The sequence below is a fragment of the Mobula birostris genome, chromosome 11 (assembly GCF_030028105.1).
Source record: "Mobula birostris isolate sMobBir1 chromosome 11, sMobBir1.hap1, whole genome shotgun sequence".
Classification (NCBI taxonomy): domain Eukaryota; kingdom Metazoa; phylum Chordata; class Chondrichthyes; order Myliobatiformes; family Myliobatidae; genus Mobula; species Mobula birostris.
Genome location: NC_092380.1, coordinates 112214197 through 112233521, shown reverse-complemented (window position 1 = coordinate 112233521; position 19325 = coordinate 112214197). Strand labels below are relative to the sequence as shown.

General features: G+C 43.1%; 1 protein-coding gene across 4 annotated transcripts in view; it reads left to right on the top strand.

Moving 5' to 3' along the window:
* Positions 1–19325, top strand: part of far1 (fatty acyl CoA reductase 1) — a 71950-nt gene that overhangs the window by 48072 nt on the left and 4553 nt on the right. For all 4 annotated transcript variants that reach the window (XM_072272861.1, XM_072272859.1, XM_072272860.1 and 1 more), the window contains exons 10-11: positions 14944–15073; positions 17575–17702. In XM_072272861.1, the coding sequence (XP_072128962.1) occupies positions 14944–15073; positions 17575–17702 (258 nt within the window). The remainder of the gene's footprint in view (positions 1–14943; positions 15074–17574; positions 17703–19325) is intronic.

The window sequence follows — 19325 nt, the reverse complement described above, 5'->3', positions numbered from 1 at the left end:
GTAGTTTGCTTTGTCCTTGCAGAAGACTGGTATGCCCAGAGGTTTGATTCCGTCTGTGAGTGACTTGATTGATTGGGTGTCTGTTATGTCCGACGATAACAGGAAACCTGTGCAGGAGAGTTTTTGAAGTGGAAAAGCCGTTGCACTTGGGCAGTTCCGCTCTCTTGACCTTGGAAGTCCAGGTCCAGTGGTACGAGTAGTCGTCACAAACTGGAGTTTTACTTTGTTTCAGCGAATGACCATGACTGCTTCTGTGCCTTGTCATGCCCTTTGCTCTCCATAAAGGTTCCAGAACAGCCATCCTGGCCGTTGGATCTCACTGTAAATCTCACCTACCCCGTTCGCCGAGCTGAATTCACATGCTAGGACAGGCATTTCCTCATCTCACCAGGACATGAGGGCCACTGGTTACCCTCTCCTGATTTATTCTGCCTGTTGAAAGGGTGTGGCTGATGTCGAATTCAAACAGCTGCATAGAGCCACAGGTGAGAGCTGAGTTCCCGGTGGGGAACAACAGGAGAGAGCTGCCCCAGAATGGACACAACAAGCCCCCTCACCAGAGTGCTACCCCTCCCTAGACACTCGATGCCCTCCTATCTGAGATTAGATAGCCAGTAGCTATTGATGTGATTGTGCAAAATGCAGCTCTGTATCAAGTAAAACCGGGTGTCCTGAAGATTCTGCTGAAAATGATCGGCTTCTTTTGATAGGACATTGTTGAGAGGGTGTAAGCGTTGTGAAAAACTCTTAAGTTGAAGTTAAAATTTGAAAATGATTGATTAATAGAAGGGATGACATTCATTTTCCCAGTAGCCCATTTCTCCCCTCTCTCCCTCTCCCCCACAATTCTATCATTATAAATTTCAAAGTTGAGTTTATTGTCGTCTGCACAAGCCTACGTACGTATGTACGTACAGGGGCAATGAAAAATGTACTTGAAGCAGCATCACAAGCACGTAGACAAAGAAGTCGCTGGCTGGACCATTTCTTTGGCAGAATATTGGAAGGCCTAGACAGAATGGACATGGAGAGGATGTTTCCTATAGTGGGCGAGCCTAGGACCAGAGGACACAGACAGAATGGACATGGAGAGGATGTTTCCCATAGTGGGGGAGTCTAGGACCAGAGGACACAGCACAGAATACAAGGACATCCCTTTAGAACAAGAGATGAGGAGGTGTTTCTTTAGCTGGATGGTGATGAATCTGTGGAATTATTTGCCACAAACAGCTGTGGAGGCCAAATCCTCGGGTGTATTTAAAACAGAGGTTGATTGGCTCTTGATTAGTGAGGGTGTCAAAGATTATGGGGAGAAGCAGGAGAATGGGGTCGAGAGAGAATAAGTCAGCTATGATCAAATGATGGGGAAGACTCATTGGACTGATTGGTCCATTTCTGCTCCCTTGTTTTACAGTCTAATGTGGAATTTGTAGGAATTTGAACATTTTGGGACAATGTATGCTTCCAAAGTTTATATAATTCATAGTGGTTGGTGTGCAGTATAATGTACAATCTGAGACTCAGTTTGGGCATTGGGGTAGAATCAGACAGGGTAAAGAAGAGAAATGAAAACAGGAAATGCTGGGAATTAAGTAGCAGACAGGACAATATCTGTGGAGGGAAAAACAAGTAAGAAGATGATTAGGATGCTGGACTTCAAGCTGACCTGAAGAATTTCTTATCTGCTGCTGATGCTGCTCAACTTGCTGCATTCCTGTAGCAGCCTGGAGACGCAAGAGACTTGAAATGCTGGAATCTGGAGCAACAGACAAACTACTGGAAGGACTCAGCAATTCGAGGAAAGGAATTGTCTCTATTTCGTGTTGAAGCCCTGAATCAGGTCTGTTCCACTGGTCAACTCCCTGAGTTCCTCCAGCAGATTGTTTGTTACTCCATATTCCAGCATCTCATTCTCTGTGTCAACCTGAAGTCAGACTCTGGTTATATTCAACTGTGTGAGTTCTCTCTCATGGACATGGTCCATGTGACAGTAATGTCCCAGTTGCCAATGACAACAGGATAAATTTCAGAGAATGTGATGTCAGGGGACAAGCAGCAGAATAGATTGTTATCTGGCTTAAATGCAGACATTGAGAAATGAGTCATAGATTCATAGAACAGCACAGGAACAGACCCTTGGCCCTTCTAGTCTGTGGCAAACTATTTAAGCTGCCTAGTCTTATCGACCTGCACCAGGACCATTATCTTCCATATTCCTACTATATTTACCTATCCAAACTTAATGTTGAGATGGAGTTCACATGCACCACTTGCACTGGCAGCTCATTCCACACTCTCATGACTTTCTGAGTGAAGAAGTTTCCTCTCATGTTCCCCTTAAATGTTTCACCTTTCACTCTTAACCCATGACCTCTAGTTGTAGTCCCACTCAACCTCAGTGGAAAAAGCCTGCTGGTATTTACCCTATCTATACCCCTCATCATTGTGTATCATCATCTTTACATGTCACGTCCTATGACACGGGTGATTATGATCTTTTGACTATGATTGCTTTTGGCAAATATTCTACAGAAGTGGTTTGCCATTGCCTTCTGGGCAATGTCTTTATAAGACCGGCAACCTCAGCCATTATCAATATCTTCAGCGATCGTCTGCCTGACATCAGTGGTCGCATAACCAGAACTTGTGATATCCAGCAGCTGTTCATTCAATTATCCACCACCGGCTCCCATGGCTTCACGTGACCCTGATCGTGGGGGAGAAGGTGTAGGGCTAAGCAGGCACTGCATCTTGCCCAAGGTGACCTGCAGGCTAGTGGAGGGAAGGAGCGCCTTATACCTCCTTTGGTAGGGACGTATCTACACCTGGTATAATTTTGTACAAATTTATCAAATCTCCCCTCAATCTTCTACATTCCAAGGAATAAAGTCCTAATCTATTCAATCTTTCCTTGTAACTTGAATGGGTGGCAATTAACAGTGACATTCCACCAGGATTGTTGCAAGGACCACTCCTATTCACACAAATCATTATTGGGCTGGAGTATCCATATACCCAGTGTAGCTATTAGAACAGGCCAGGCACTAGGAGTCCTGCAGTGATTAACTAACCTAGCTCCCCAAAGCCTGCCCACCACCTGCAAGGCTCGAGTCAGGAGTGTGATGGAATACTCTCCACTTGCCTCGATGAGCAGAGCTTCAGTAACACTCAGGACATAGTGGCCTGCTTGACAGGCAGCTCATCCACTACCGTTGCAAGGTATGCACCATCTACAGGACACACTGCAGTATCTCACAGAGACTCTTCAGACAGACCTTCCAACCCCACCACCTCTTATCAGCTGGTGAGAGGAGAACGTTACCACCTGAAATCACACACCACCCTGACTACTGCTACTTCGTCTGAGGTTGCGTGGGGCTGGCAGCAGCTAAGATGCATTACCGTCACCTTCTGAACTGGAGTGTGGGTCAGAATATCTAGATCCTATATAGTTATATTTGTATCAGATTCTATAAAAAGACCTGTACTCGAGGAGGAGGAGAAGATGGTGGCGCGACGCAGCGCTCGCAGCCACTCCGAAATGATATCGTATTTGTTAAGTAGGTACCGTGCACAATCCTGATTTGATGGAGATGGACGTGAGAAGCACGGAGGAACATCTGGAGAAACTTCTGAAATGCCCGCTTCGCTGCTGCTTCTACTGTGCGATCGAGAATCTCCGGAGAGGAAGGCCCCAAATCCTCGGCTTTGCCTATTGTCTATTGCTGGGGCCAGGGTCGAAGCGCTCGGCAGAGATGGTGCTCAGTGCTCGGTGTCGGAGGGCTGGTCAGAGGCTTGAAGTTTCCGGATGGACTCGAGAGTTGGCTGTGGTTGGGTGCTTCCAGGGTGCTGCATCGGCAAGTTTGTGGTGCTGGAGGTTCATGGCAGGGAGTGATTTTTCTTCCTTCTACCGTCTGCGTAAGATGATGGGACTTTCAAGAGGCTTTGAGACTTTTGGTCTGTTCTTTATCATATTACGGTATTGCTTTGCACTGTTGTAACTATATGTCATAATTATGTGGTTTTTGTCAGTTTTTCAGTCTTGGTTTGTCTTGTGTTTCTGTGATATCATTCTGGAGGAACATTATATCATTTCTTAATGCATGCATTACTAAATGACAATTAAAGAGCCTGTGTGTCCTCATAATCTAATCTATTCACCACCCTTACTTGGAAATATATTGGTGTTTCTTCATCGTCGCTGGGACTCTCTCCCTAACAACACCGTAGGTGTACCCCATAAGGCAGCTCATCACCAACTTCTCAAGGGGCAATTAGGGAGCGGCAACTAAATGCTGGCTCAGTCTGCAAAGCCCAGAACCTTTGACTATTTTTTTTTAATTGGTGAGGCATGATTTGAGATGGGATAATTGGACAATGGGTGAGTTACACTGAATGTGCATCAAACTTTAGTTGGATCACACTCGGGATATTCCATCTGTTGTCTCCGCATTACAACAAAGCATAGGAGGGTGCAGAGAAGACTTACAGGATATTTTCTGCTGGAGGAACTTAGGAGCAACATCTTTGGGGGGGGAGTTAAAGGGAATTGTCGACATTCGGAAACACTGCAGGCTGGGTCTGTTATTTTGTTTGGGAAAAGAAATGTGAGGTGGTATCTGCAAGGAGTGTGTCCCAAGAAGGCAAGACCCATCATCAAGGATCCCCGCCATCTGGGCCTTGCTATCATCTTGTGGCTGCCATTGGGCAAGGGGTACAGAAGCCTGAAGTCCCACACCACCAAAGTTCGAAGTAGCTTTATTATTGAAGTACTTAAATGTCACCATGTACGACCCTGAGATTCTTTTTCTGGAGGGCATACTCAAACTCATAATAACCATAACTGAATCAATGAAAGACTGCACCCAACAGGGCAGACAACCAGGGTGCAAAAGACAACAAACTGCAAATACAAAAAAAAGAGAAAGCAATAAATATAAAGAACATGAGATGAAGATTCTTTGAAAGTCATTCCATAGGTTGTGGGTCAGTTCAGTGACGGGGCGAGTGAAGTTATACTATCTGGATCAAGAGCTTGATGGTTGAGGGGTAATAACTGTTCCTGAAACTGGTGGTGTGGGTCCTGAGGCTTCTGCACCAGGTTCAAGAATGGCTACGTATTTCCCTTCAACCACTAGCTTCTTGAACCAACCAGCAGGACAGTAATCACTACCTCACTATAGCAACTCTGACCATTTTGCATTAAATGCACTTTGCTTGCTCTGTTCTTATTGTGTTCTTGTAAATATAAAAATTGATTAATTTGTTTTTTTTGTGAATGCATATACGATGCTACCATATGCTGCAAGTAAGTTTTTCATTGCATCTGTGCAAACATGAACTTGTGCAGAGAACAACAGACTCTCCTCTGACCTTCTAGAATGTGGGTGGCATGGTAATATAGTGGTTAGCACACGTTTTACATTACAGGTGACCTGGATTAAATTCTCACCACGACCTATAAGGAGCATGTACGTTCTCCCCATGACTGCATGAGATTCCTCCATATTCTCTGCTTACCTCCTACAGTCCAAAGTTAATGGTTGGTCGGTTAACTGGACATTGTAAATTGTCCTATGATTAGGTTAGAATTGCTGGGCAGCATGGCTCAGAAAGGCCTATTCAGCACTGTATTTTGATAAATAAGCAAATAAAATTGATGAGTTTTGGTAGAGTAGTTACAAAGAGAATGCTTGTCTTTGTGAGATACGAGGCCATCAATATCAGTAAGTCGGTAAGAATTCCTGTGGGAAATTAAAAAATGCTGTTCCATCCATAGACGGCTGCAATTGAGAAACTCTCGTTTGCTGAGGTTGGTTGTGGCAGAGGGTGTAGATGATCTCAGTGGGAACCGGGGAAGAAAATGGAGATTAAACTGATGCATTTGGATAATAATTGGAAGAGGCCTGAGTGGATGTAAGTGTAGTTTAATCAAACAGGGACATTAAGAGGCGGAAGCTCGGTATCTGGTTTACTGACTGTGGTATATTTGTACAAAGTACGCACTAAAACAAATAGAGTTCTGTACAATGCAAATGATGATTTACATTTAGAAGCTATTATCAAGTGTTTGCATAAAAGGTGTGGTCAGAGTGGAAGCTGTACCTGTAGTTGATATTTATTGCTCAATCTGTAGATTATACTGACTGTATTTGTGTTGTATTCTCTGAGGCTTGAGGTAACCCTTGAGATTCCACACTACTTATTTTTGAAGCTGTGAGCTTGTTTACAAAAATACCATGAGCTCACCTGATTCTCTTTTCCATATTTTCTCCCAGTGTGGAAAATTCTTTGTTAGTGGAGTGTGTTTGAGGTTTTCAGATTCACAATTAGAATTCTGCCCTCCAGTGTTCACTTGGTGGACAAACTGGAATGTGTGCATGCGTTCGCCTGAAGACTGTTGAGGGCTTGTTTTTGCTGATGACATCCATGCACCATCAATCTGCAGGACATGGTACTTGGGGACTTGGGCTAGATTATATATTTTTTATGCGTCTTTAATGCTATCTTATATGTGCTGTGTGTGACTGCTGGTACTGTATTTTGCACCTTCGTCCCGGAGGAATTCTATCTCACTTGGCTGCATTCATGTGTATTCATGTATGGTTGAATGATAATTCATTTTTTTAACTTAATATCACTGCTGTATGTCATAAAATGTTTTTCAGCGGCAATATATTGCAGTACATAAACTTAATTACAGTAAGAAAGAAATATAAAAGTGAAATTAAATAAGTAGTGCATAAAGAGAGCAACAAAAATAGTGAGGTAGTGTTCATGGGTTCATTGTCCATTCAGAAACCTGATGGCAGAAGGGAAGAAGCTGCTCCTGAAATATTGAGTGTGTGTCTTCAGGCTCCTCTGTCTGGTGGCAGCCATGAGAAGAGGGCATGTTTGGGTAATGGGGGTTCATAATGATGGATGTTGCTTTTTAGCAGCTGTTCTATTAAATTCATATTGTGGTGAAAGTTTTGCCTTTCAAACCAAGAGATCTCAGACCAAAGTTAACTTGCAGGTTGAGTTGGTGGTAAGGAAGGCAAATGCAATGTTTGCATTCATTTCGAGAGGACTAGAATATAAAAGCAAGGATGTAATGCAGAGGCTATATAAGGCGTTGGTCAGACCGCACCTGAAATATTGTGCTCACTTTTGGGGCCCCTTATCTAAAAAAAAGACGTGCTGGCATTGGAGAGGAGGTTCATGCGAATGATCCCAGAATTAAACAATTAATGTGCGGGGAGCATTTGATTACTTTAAAGTTTAGGAGAATGAGGGGACATCTCATTGAAACCTATTGAATATTGAAAGACCTACATAGAGAGGATGTGGAGAGGATGCTTCCTATAGTGGGGAGTCTAGGTCCAGAGGGCACAGCCTAGGAATAGAAGGATGTCCCTTTAGAACAGAGCTAAGGAGGAATTCTTTAGCCAGAAAGTGGTGAATCTAAAAAATTTGTTGCCTCAGACAGCTGTGCAGGCCAGGTCATTGGGTATATTTAAAGCAGAGGTTGATAGATTCTTTATTAGTAAAGTTGTCAAAGGTTACAGGAAGAAGGCAGGAGAATGGGGTTGAGAGGGATAGTAAATCTGCCAAGATCGAATGGTGGAGCAGACTCAATGGGCCAAGTAGCCTAATTCTGCTCCCGTGTTTTTTGGTCTTAATCTGCTTTAATTTCTATGTTAATTTCATATTTGCAAATTGTATAGGAGGCTATTGAAGTCTATGGTGGTTCACGAACCCCTCCCCATTCCCCCACTAATTTCCTTTGTAACCCATTTTCCCTCCCATTCCCATCCGTTCTGTCATTCAAAGTTTCTAAGGCGGCTTTACTTCATCTGCAAAAGTCCATGTGGTCACAGGTGCAATGAAAAACTTACATGCAGTAGCATCACAGGCACAGAGCATCAGATAAGCTGCATTCCCATTGCACAGATTATACAAAGTTTACAAGCAAGAACATAATTAGAACAAAAAGATCCATTTTAATGCAAAGTGGTCATAGTGTTGCTTAACTTTAGTGATTAGACGTCCTGAAATGCTGTCCGTTTATTCATTCGCATAGATGCTGCCTGACCTGCTGAGTTCCTCCAGCGTTTTGTTGTGTGTTGCTCTGGATTCCAGCTTGTGCAGAATCTCTTGAGTTTACGATTAGCTTTTTGCTGGGTTCAAGAACTGAATGCTTAAAGGGATGTAGCTGTACCTACACATTTTGGGCAAGTTATAGTGGCAAGTAACCAGCCAATCTGCACATCTTTGGCACAAAAGATTCTGCAGGTACTGGAAGTCTCCAGCAATGCACATTAAATGCCGGAGGAACTCAGTAGGTGAGGTATAATCTATGGAGGGGTATGAACATTCAGCTTAGAGTCCTGATGAAGGGTCTTGGCCCAAAACTGCATATTTCCCTCTGCCTGACTTGCTAAGGTCCCTTAGCATTTTGTGTGTGCTGTGTGTCTTTGGGATGTGAGCGGAAACCCATTCAGCCATGGAGAATGTGCAAACCCTACCCAACACCCGAGATCAGATTTAGATCAGATCAGATCAGATCAGACCTGGGTTGCTGTAACATCTGTACTAACTACACCACTGATCCTTGATTAATTTCATAAAGGATCTCACAGGAATACTGTAATAAAAACAATAATTGTCACCACTTGGTAAGTCAGGCAGCATCTGCGAAAAAAGGAACAAAACCAACATTTCAGGTCAGTAAGAAAAATGGCATCCTGTTCAGACTAAGAGTTAGAGTTCCTCTTTTCTCCTGCTTTTGTTTAATTTTCCTTCCTCTAAGTAGGACCCCTAATTCCAGTGGCCTTCAACTGTTAATAATAATTTGTCAAGCAATTGGTACCTAGAACATTACAGCACAGTACAGGTCCTTCAGCCCACAATGTAGTGCTGACTTCTTAACCTACTAAGATCAATCTAAGCCTTCATTCTCACATTGTTGTTCCTTTTTACCCCTTGTGGGGCATTGAGCACATTTTTGCTGTTTCTGTAGCATTTGACTATGTGGCCAAGTTGCTAGCTCGATGCTCAACCCCCAGCACAGATGGAAAGCGTGCAAAGAACCGGCCATGTTCGAACTCGGGACCATTCACCTCGAAGTCTAGTGCTGACTCCACTGCACCACCAGTTGGCCTTTCACTGTAACATAGCCCTTCATTTTTTTTCTATCATCCATGTGCTTACCTAAGAATCTCTCAAATCTCCCTAGCGTATCTGTCTCAACTGCCACCCGTTTCAGGTGTTCCACACACTCAATCTCTCTGTGCTTTTTAAAAAAAACCACAACAACTACTAACTAACTTGCCTCCAGCAACCAGGTGGAACAAACGTTGGTACTGCAGTGCCACCAATCACATCGGGAACTCCAAAAGGTCCTGCTGCTGCAAATGAAGGAGTGTTGGCCAACTTTTTTAATAGCTTGCTGAGTAGAATTCTCAATTTCTCCAATCACCTTAAGATAATGCCCATCTCTGATCATTACATAGAACACTACAGGCCTTCCAGCCCACAATGACCTTTTATCCTACTCGAAGATCAATCTAACATGTTCCTTCATTTTTCTATCATCCATGCTCCTATCTAAGAATCTCTTAAATGTCCTTAATATACTTGCCTCCACCACCTCCCTTAACTAGTCTCTGTGTAAAAAAAAACACTTACTCCAACATACCCTATACTTTCCTCCAATCACCTTAAAATTATGCCTCCTTGTATTAGCCATTTCCACCATGGGAAATAGTTTCTGGCTGGCCACTGTATCTAAGCCTCTCATCTTCTTGGATACTGCTATCAATTTACAATTTATTTTGCGTTGATATTCAGCCCCAGTGTTGAACTAGCTTTGTGGCTGTGGACTGTTCAACCAAGACCTCAACAGCAGAGCGGGTAAAAGATAGTGGTAAATTAAAGTTCCGAATCTTGGAACTATGAGGACCACCACAATGGCTATGAAGGCAGAGGACGGCTGCAGCAGAAGAGGGCCCCCCCCCCCCCAAATGTCTTCGTCTCCATACCATTGGATTCTAGCCCTTTCTTTGTGAAGGACCATTTGCATCAGTCTCCCCACGTTAAAAGAACTCACACACAGGCATTTCTCTTGGTTTGATAATCCGATAGACCCACTTGAATAAAACCCTGTGGCGATCAGGAGGAGGTGACAGGAGCAGGACAGTGGCTGGGAGCTCACAGCCATTACCCGGCACACAGGAAGTGGGTGTTGGATACAGTCAACAAGCTCTTGAACAGAGACAGATAGAACTTTTCAGCAGCTGCACCCATGACTGAGCAGCCCCATTCAGGACCCGCTCTGCTCAGCCCACTCGGGGAAGGGGCTAGAAAGGTGTCCTAAAAGTAGCCAGCCTCCTCACTCCTGGCTGGGCTGCCACGTCCAGAGGGATCACCAAACTGCACAAAAGCACATGAAATTTGGAGCCTGGAGTGTGTGGAAACTTATGGACAGCAAAACCAGCAGTGGTCCTAAAAGACGTACTGCTGTCATCTCAAGAGAGCTGAGAAGATTCCAAATGGACCTTGCTGCCTTCTGAAACACGATTGGGTGAGGAAGGACAATTGAATGAGGAGAAGGGTGGATACACCTTTTTTCTGGAAGGGGAAATCAGCAGATGAATCCAGAATCCACGGAGTTGGATTCGCCATAAAGAACAACAACATCAGTCACCTCTCTGAATTGTCAGCTGGCATCCATGAACACCTCATGACCATGCTCCTTACCTTAAGCTAACTAACAACTAAACGGCTACAGCTTCTTTCTTCATGAACCAACATTGACCTTGAAATAAATCGCAGAATAGGCTGTGCAAGTGGAACTTCTGCCAGGCTCCAAAGATCAGGATATCACGACCAACACTAAGCTTCTAGTCTATAAAGCTATAGTCCTCCTCTCCTTGCTTTAGGGAGCAGAGTCATGGACAATGTACAGAGGGCACATAAAATCCCTGGAAACTTAACATCAAAGATACCTCTGAAAGATTCTGAGATTTAGTTGGAAGAACAGGTGTACTAACTCCAGCATCCTGAAAGAAGTTAAAATTAACTCCATAACCACAATTGTGACTCAACACCAATTCCGATGGGTCGGCCACATCATCCATATGCCTGAGGCTCGCCTCTCCATACAGTTCCTGTTCAGCCAACTCAAGGATACAAAACGCACTCCTGGAGGGCAGAAAAAGTAGTTCAAGGACAATATCAGGACTTGCCTGAGGAAGTGCCACAACAACCTGAATGGATGGGAAAAATTAGCACGGATAGGAAAAGCTGGAGGGGACTGCACAGATTGAAGAATACCTCCACAGTGCCACTGAGACTAAGTGGGCTTCAACGCAAGGAGAGACTGGGAAAGGCCCAACCAGCTACATCCACCACCACCTCAATGACCTACTTCTGCCAGCACTGCAGTGGGACTTATGGATCACGGATCGGCCTCTTCAGTCATCTCAAGACCCACAAGTGACCAGATCAACCACCAGGAGAAGAATCATACCCAACTATGAGTGATTGCTGATGGTGATGGTGGACTGTTCATTCCTCTTCGTAGATGCTGCCTGACCTGCATTAATGGTCACTGTGTTGTGAAATGGGTTCCACTGTTGGAAAAGTATTACTTTCTTGTGAATTTTACAGGATATGTCTGCTAAATTGTCCAGTTCAATCTCTGCAAAAACATCAGAATCCTTATCTAAAGAAGCAGCTGTATTTGTCATCACAAGCCAATGGGTGTAAATAATTCTGAATACTATTCATTAACTCTGGATCTCCGTATATGCAGTTCTACTTAGTTACAGTTATCAGTACAAAACTGGAACAAAGTTTGGGAGCTTCATCTTTTCTGGCTGGGTTCCCAGACTCTCTGAATCTGGTGTTGCCTCTAAACTAAGGATGAAGTATTCACTTAAGATGAAAATTTGTGATTCTTGCGAATTGAAATATAGATTGAGCACCCCTTATCTGAAATGCTTAGTGCTGGAAGTATTTAGGTTTTCGGATTTTGGAATATTTACATCGATATAGCGAGATAGCTTGGGGATGAGCCCAAGTGTTACAAGAATCACCGCTTGTAATCATGATCAGGGAGGCGTAAAGAGAATCTGCAATTTCCTACAAGTACCTTTATTGTCCAAACGGAAGAGCAGGTGAACTTACACAACCGAATACCTGTATATACACCTAGGTTTTACTGACCTTCCATAAACAGTCAAAGAATAGAAAATATATTACCAGTTAAAAAGGAGTTTCTGCTGCTGGCCACACATTCCCTGTAGTCCTGTTTCAGATCTCCATGTGTCTGTAGGGTCCTCCTCATCCGGGATGGTGGTTCTGCAGAGTTACCATTCCTACGTATTTGGAGCTCCTGACTCTTATAGTGTTCCTCATCCGTTGAACTGATGGATGTCCATCCCATTGGCTCAAGGTCACCTGACCTACCTGTGTCACCTTCTTACTGGTTCTGGTCCAGGCTACAACCAACATTGTTCTATATTTCTGACTCCCAGCCTTGAGTGTTTGTTGCTTTTAACTGTGACTGGTCCAGATCAGTCAAACTAGGTGAGCCAGACACTGAGTCTAATGAGATTACCGGTTGCTTCTTTAGTGGGACTGGCACTTTACATAGTAAGAAGTGACTCATCCGAGAATGGTCTCAGTCTTATCAGAGCAATTGAATGTGGACACTAAGAGCTTCGGGTAATGACCTGCTAAGCCTATCCCAGAGCAAGAATCCATTCAGCGTTCATAAGGGGGTGGGGAAAACAAAACAATTGGCGTGTCTGCTTCCTCTGTCCTTGATTCACCTGAATCCACTAATTTGTAGACTGTCTTTCTTTCTGGCCAACATAAATCCATTTGTACATACTGTATACCCTGCAGGTAGTTTTATGGTAATATTTAATAATTTTGTGCATGGAACAATAATGTGTTTATTGTACAGAACAGAGTGGATAATAAGTGCAAAACAGTGGTGATCACTGTGCGTAATGAGTCAAATTTCAAAGTAAATTCATTATCAAAATACTTGTATGTCACCATACACAACTCTGAGATTCATTTTCTTGTGGGCATTCTCAGTAAATTCAAGAACCACAGTAGAATCAATGAAAGACCAAAAGGACAGACAAACAAGCAGTGTGCAAAGCACAACAAACTGTGCACATACAAATCAGAAAAGGAAATAATAATAAATAAAAAGCAATAAATTTGGAGAACATGAGATAGAGAGTCCTTGAAAGTGATTCCATTGGTTGTGGGAACAGTTCAGTGTTAGGGTCAGTGTAAATTATCTGTACTGGTTCAAAGAGTCCTGATGGTTGAGGGGTAATAATAACTGTTCCTGAACCTGATGGTGTGAGTCCTGAGGCTCCTGTACCACCTTCCTCATGGCAGCAGAGAGAAAAGAGCTTGACCTGGTTGGTGGGGGTTCCTGATGATGGATGCTGCTTTCCTGTGACAGCTCCTGATGCAGATGTGCTCAGTGGTGGGGAGGGCTTTACCTGTGATGGGCTGGGCAGTAGCCACTACTTTTTGTGGGACTGCTGAAAAACAAAACTGGTGCCTACAGGGCCCATTCAAGGTATATGAGTCATAGAACACTACAGCACAGATACAGGTCCTTCTGCCCATCTATTCCTTGCTGAACCACTAATCTCCCTAGTCCCATCGACCTGCACCCAGACCATAGCCCTCCATTGCCCTTCTGAGACACTTCTTGGTGTGCAGAGACCTGCATGTCACCTGGGAACCCTCCCATCATCTAGTGGAATTTTCCAATTGTGGAGTCATGTCAGCACTTGAAGTAATTTCGGAGGTTTTCAGATAAGGGGTGCTCAATCTGCACTAGCCCACCTGAACTTGCAAAGTGAAAAGGGATGTACTATTGACTCCTCTATGCTAGTCATACAATCTCTGACAGGAGCGTTTCACATTGGTTGTTTGTCCGTCCTGTTGGATGCGGTCTTTCATTGATTCTATTATGTTTCTGGGAATTTAAGTGTATACCCACAAGAAAATGAATCTCAGGGTTGTATATACAGTACTGTGTAAGTGTCTTGGGCACCACAGTTTCTTTTATATGGTTTCAGATGTTAATGGCCTCCACAGAGCCCTGATCTTAACATCATCGAAGCTGTCTGGGATTACCTGGAGAGGCAGAAGCAAGCGAGACAGCCAAAGTCTGCAGAACTGTGACAAGTTCTGAAAGATGCTTGGAACGACCTACCAGTCGATTTTCTTATCAAACTGCACGGCACTCTACTTAAGAGAATTGATGCAGTTTTAAAGGCAAAGAAAGGGTGGTTGTACCAAATATTGATGTGATTTAGTTTTTGATATTTAGAAACTTTTCATTTTTTTGAAAGCATCTGCTGTACAGATTTTTTAAACGTGCCTAACTTTTGCACAGTACTGTATGTATTTTGATAATAAATTTACTTTGAACTCTGAACTTCACTCTTAATTTATATAGCATGTTGTGCGTGACCATGGTTTCTCCTGTCATTTTCATCATTTACGGTTTTGCCTGCTCTGCTATTTACCCTTGTTTACTGCAAATTAACAGAAACAGCCATTTGATCTTTGTATATAATTTGCTGTGTTTGAATTGGGAATGGCTACTGAAAACTTTAATAACACTGTCTGGATATCGACAGTCTATTAATCTGACGTTGATATGTGAAATTATTTTTACTAGTATTTTGGAAATTGAGCTACCAAAAAAAGTCTTTTTTTCCCTGTGATCTGCTGCAAATGTTACTAGATTCTGTTTTTTTTAAATTTGCAGGAATTTAATTTAACTTAACTGTTTGCTGACTTGAATCTGATTTAAAATTTGATTTTTGGTCATGTTCTTTTGTTATACCTGTCGTTTTTCTGTTTTAGTATATCTAAGTTTGCTCATTAATTGTACTGATAAATTGTTTTCAGGATGATGAAAGTCATTAATCGGCTTCACAGATCAATGATGCTGGTTGAATACTTCACAAGCCATTCATGGGTGTGGAACACAGATAATATAAATATGCTCATGAGTCAAATGAGTCTGGATGACAAGAAGGTAGGTGTTTATGTCTACGTAAATGATTGAACCTTTGCTGTATGAATTAATTACAATCTGTTTGGACACTTCAATTTCTGATCCTTGGAGTTCTTTCAGGAGTCAGGAATATCTCACTCCTGTATGCCCTCTCGTCTCCATCTGAGATTCTACCAGCATTGATTGTATCATCGGCAAATTTATAGATGATATTTGAGTTATGCTTAGCCACACGATCATGAGTATACAGAGAGTAGACGCAGTGGGCTGTTGATCATCAGCGAGGAGGAGATTTTATCACCAATATGCACAGATTGTGGTCTTCTGGTGAGGAAGCCAAGGATCCAATCGCAGAGGAAGGTACTGAGGCCCAGGTTCTGTATCTTCTCAATCAGGATTGTGGGAATGATGGTGTTAAACGCTGAGCTATAGTCGATGAACAGCATCCTGACATAGGTGTTTGTATTGTCCAGATGGTCTAAGGCCATGTGAAGAGCCATTGAGATTGCACCTGCCATTGACCTATTGTGGCAATAGGCAAATTGCAATGGGTCCAGGTCTTTGCTGAGGCAGGAGTTCAGTCCAGTCATGACCAACCTCTCAAAGCATTTCATCACTGTCGATGTGAGTGCTACCGGGTGATAGTCATCAACGCAGCTGGTTATTCTTCTTAGGCACAGGTATAATTGTTGCCTTTTTAAAACAAGTGGGATCTTCTGCCCGTTGCAGTGAGAGGTTGAAAATGTCCTTGAATACTCCCACCAGTTGGTTGGCACAAGTTTTCAGAGCCTTACCAGCTACTCCATCAGGACCTTCTGCCTTGCGAGGGTTCACCCTCTTTAAAGACAACCTATCATCAAGACAAAGATCACAGGGTCACCGAGTGCAGCAGGGATCTCCACAGCTGTAGTTATATTCTCCCTTTCAAAGTGGGCATAGAAGCTGTTGAGTTCATCTGGTAGTGAAGCATCGCTGCCATTCATGCCATTGGGTTTTACTTTGTAGGAAGTAATGTCTTGCAAACCCTGCCAGAATTGTCGTACATCCGATGTCACCTCCAAACTCATTCGAAATTGTCTTTCTGCCCTTGAAATAGCCCTCTGCAAGTCATATCCGGTTTTCTGGTACAGACCTGGGTCGCCAGCCTTGAATGCCACAGATCTAGCCTTCAGCAGACGATGTACCTCCTGGTTCATCCACAGCTTGCCCTTAAGGAATGTCAACACACTGTCTTTTTTATGCCATTAACCGTGGGTTCTATGGGCCGCAGGCTAGCAAGCCCCAGTCTGGAGCAACACTAACAGAACTAGTAGTGCTGTATTACTGTAGACCTCTTGCTTAAGCGATCTCTCCTCGTAGCCACTTTGTTCTTGCTCTTCCTGCGGGGCCATTATGTTTCTCTCCGGAAGGATTTGTTCAGCTCTCTTTTTGTACTTAATTTTAAATCTGTTTCCATCAATTTTGTAAGCTTTCTATTTTGTTGGCATTATTTTTTAAAATCTTTCTCAACAGATTTCTAATTTATTTCCCAATTATCTTTATAGAACATAGAACGTAAAACAGTACAGCAGAAGAACAGGCCCTTCAGCTAACTTTCTTGTTCTGAGCCAAATAAATTAGTAACGAATGGCAAACTAATCTAATACTTTCTGCCTACACATTGTCCATATCCCTCCATTTTCCTCACATTCATGTGCCTATCTAAACATCTCTTAAGTCCCTAATGTATCTGTCTCTACTGCGAATTCCAGGCACCCGTCAACCTGTATTTAAAAAAAAACAGCTTCGCTCCGACATCCCCTGTACTTTCTTGCAATCACCTTAAAATTATGCCCTCTGGTAGTAGGCATTTTGACACTGTCTACTCTATCTTCGCCTCTCGTAATCTTAGAAACCTCTGTTGGATCATCCCTCAGCCTCTGCCACCCCAGAGTAAACAACCCGTTTGTCCAACCTCTCGTTATAGCACAAGCCCTCTAATCCTCTGCACTCTCCAAAACTTCGATTTCCTCCCTGTGATGGGGGCGACCAGAACTGTCCAATGTGGCCTAACTGGAGTTTTATAAAGCTGCAACATTAATTAACTTTTGAGCTCACTGTCTCAACTCTTAACCACCCTTATTAATCTGTGTATCCAGTGGGGGCGTACAAGTTCTGAAGAAGGGTCTCAGACCTGAAGCATCAGTTGCTTCTCTCTCCACAGAAGCTCCTGATCTGTTTCCAGCAGTTTCTGTGTTCATTACTTAAAACTATTGTCTGGTTACTAAACCTCTCTGGTGGGGGAAAAAACCCAGGAGATGTTTTCTGTGAGATGTGACCTGAACAGAATTTGTGTTCTTATGGAAGCCCTGATGTGCTGTGGGAAGGTTTATTTTCATCTGCAGTGTTTGGAATTTCTTATGCATACTTCATGAAATTATTTGGCAAAAACTGTCTATCTGCCCATGAATGGTCAAACTGTTCAAATGAATTCTCCTATTTGAGCAATGTTTACATTCAACATTATTTTTCTTACCTGCCAGGTGTTTAACTGTGATGTGAGGCAGCTGCACTGGGCTGAGTACATGGAAAACTATTGCATGGGAACAAAGAAGTACGTACTCAACGAGGAGCTCTCCGGGTTACCTGCAGCCAGGAAACATCTGATCAAGTATGTTGGCATAAGTTAGTTTGTGATGTGCTGTGTCTTGTCAAAGTTGAAATTGCAACAGAAGCGCAATGGGCAACATTAGGATCAAATCCAGGTTACAGTGTAAAGTGAGATATTCCACTGAACAATCAGATATTTGCGGTAGTCACCTCGTTGGCAGATTGGTTGGAAGGGTGCATGTTTTCTCATTTACAATGATCAGTGAATGTTTGAAATGGTCCTGTACTCCACAGCCTTAATATACTCCATTGTTATTGTAGCTTATCCAAGGCATGTACATGATAAACAGACGGTGTTAAAAATGATAAGACATAGGAACAGAATTAGGCAATTTGGCCCATTGAGTTTGCTCCACCATTCCATCATAACTGTTTTATTTCCCCTCTCAACCCCATTCTCCTGCCTTCTCCCTTTATCCTTTGACACTGATACTGATCAAGAACCTTTCAATCTCCGCTTCTATATCAGTGAATTCCACAGATTCAACATCCTCTAGCTAAGGAAATTCCTTCTCATTTCAGTTCTAAAGGGATGTCCTTCTGTCCAAAGGCTGTGCCTTCTGGTCCTGGACTTTCCCACTATTGGAAACATCCTCTGCATGTCCACTCTATCGCTTTCTCAGTATCTAAGTGTTGGATGCAAGTTTGATTTCAGTACTTAAGAGAAATACGGATAGGTATGTGGATCACAAGGGTTTGGAGGGTGCAGGTCGATGGGACTAGTCACCGACTAGATGGTCCACTTTCACTGGTATCTCGTTTCACACTCTCACGACCCTCTGAGTGAAGAAGTTTCTCCTTGTGTTCCCTTTAAGCATTTCACCTTTCACCATTAACCCATGACCTCTAGTTGCAGTCCCACCCAACCTCAGTGGAAAAAGCTTGTATGGATTTACCCCATCTATACCCCTCATAATTTTGTATACCTCTATTAAATGTCTTCTCAATCTTCTACTTTCCAAGAAATAGGTCCTAACACTCTGTCTTTCCTTATAACTTCGGTCCTCCAGTCCTGGCAAGATCCCTGTAAATTTTCTCTGTACTCTTTCAACCTTATTGACATCTTTCCTGTAGGTCAGTGACCAAAATTGCACACAATACTCCAAATAAGGCCTCACCAATGTCTTGCACAACTTCGACATAAGCATCTCGTCTCCTGTGCTCAGTACTTTGATTTCTGAAGGCTGACGTGCCAAAAGCTCTATCTGCTTGTACTGCTACGTTTAATGAATTATGAACTTGTATTCCCAGATCCCTTTGTTCTCCCACACTCCTCATTGCCCTACTGTTCACTATGTAAGATCTACCCTGGCTGGTCCTACTGAAGTGCAACAACTCGCACTTGCTGTATTAAATTCCATCTGTCAATTTTCAGCTCATTTTTCCAGCTGGTCCAGATCCCACTGCAAGCTTTGAAAGTCTTCCTCATTGTCCATGGCGCCCTCAATCTTGGTGTCATCTGCAAATTTGCTGACCCAATTAACCACATTATCATCTAGATCATTGATATAGATGACAATCAACAAAAGACCCAGTACTGATCCCTGTGGCACACCACTAGTCACAGGCCTCCAGTCAGAGAGGCAACTCTCTACTACCACTCTCTGGCTTCTCCCACAAAGCC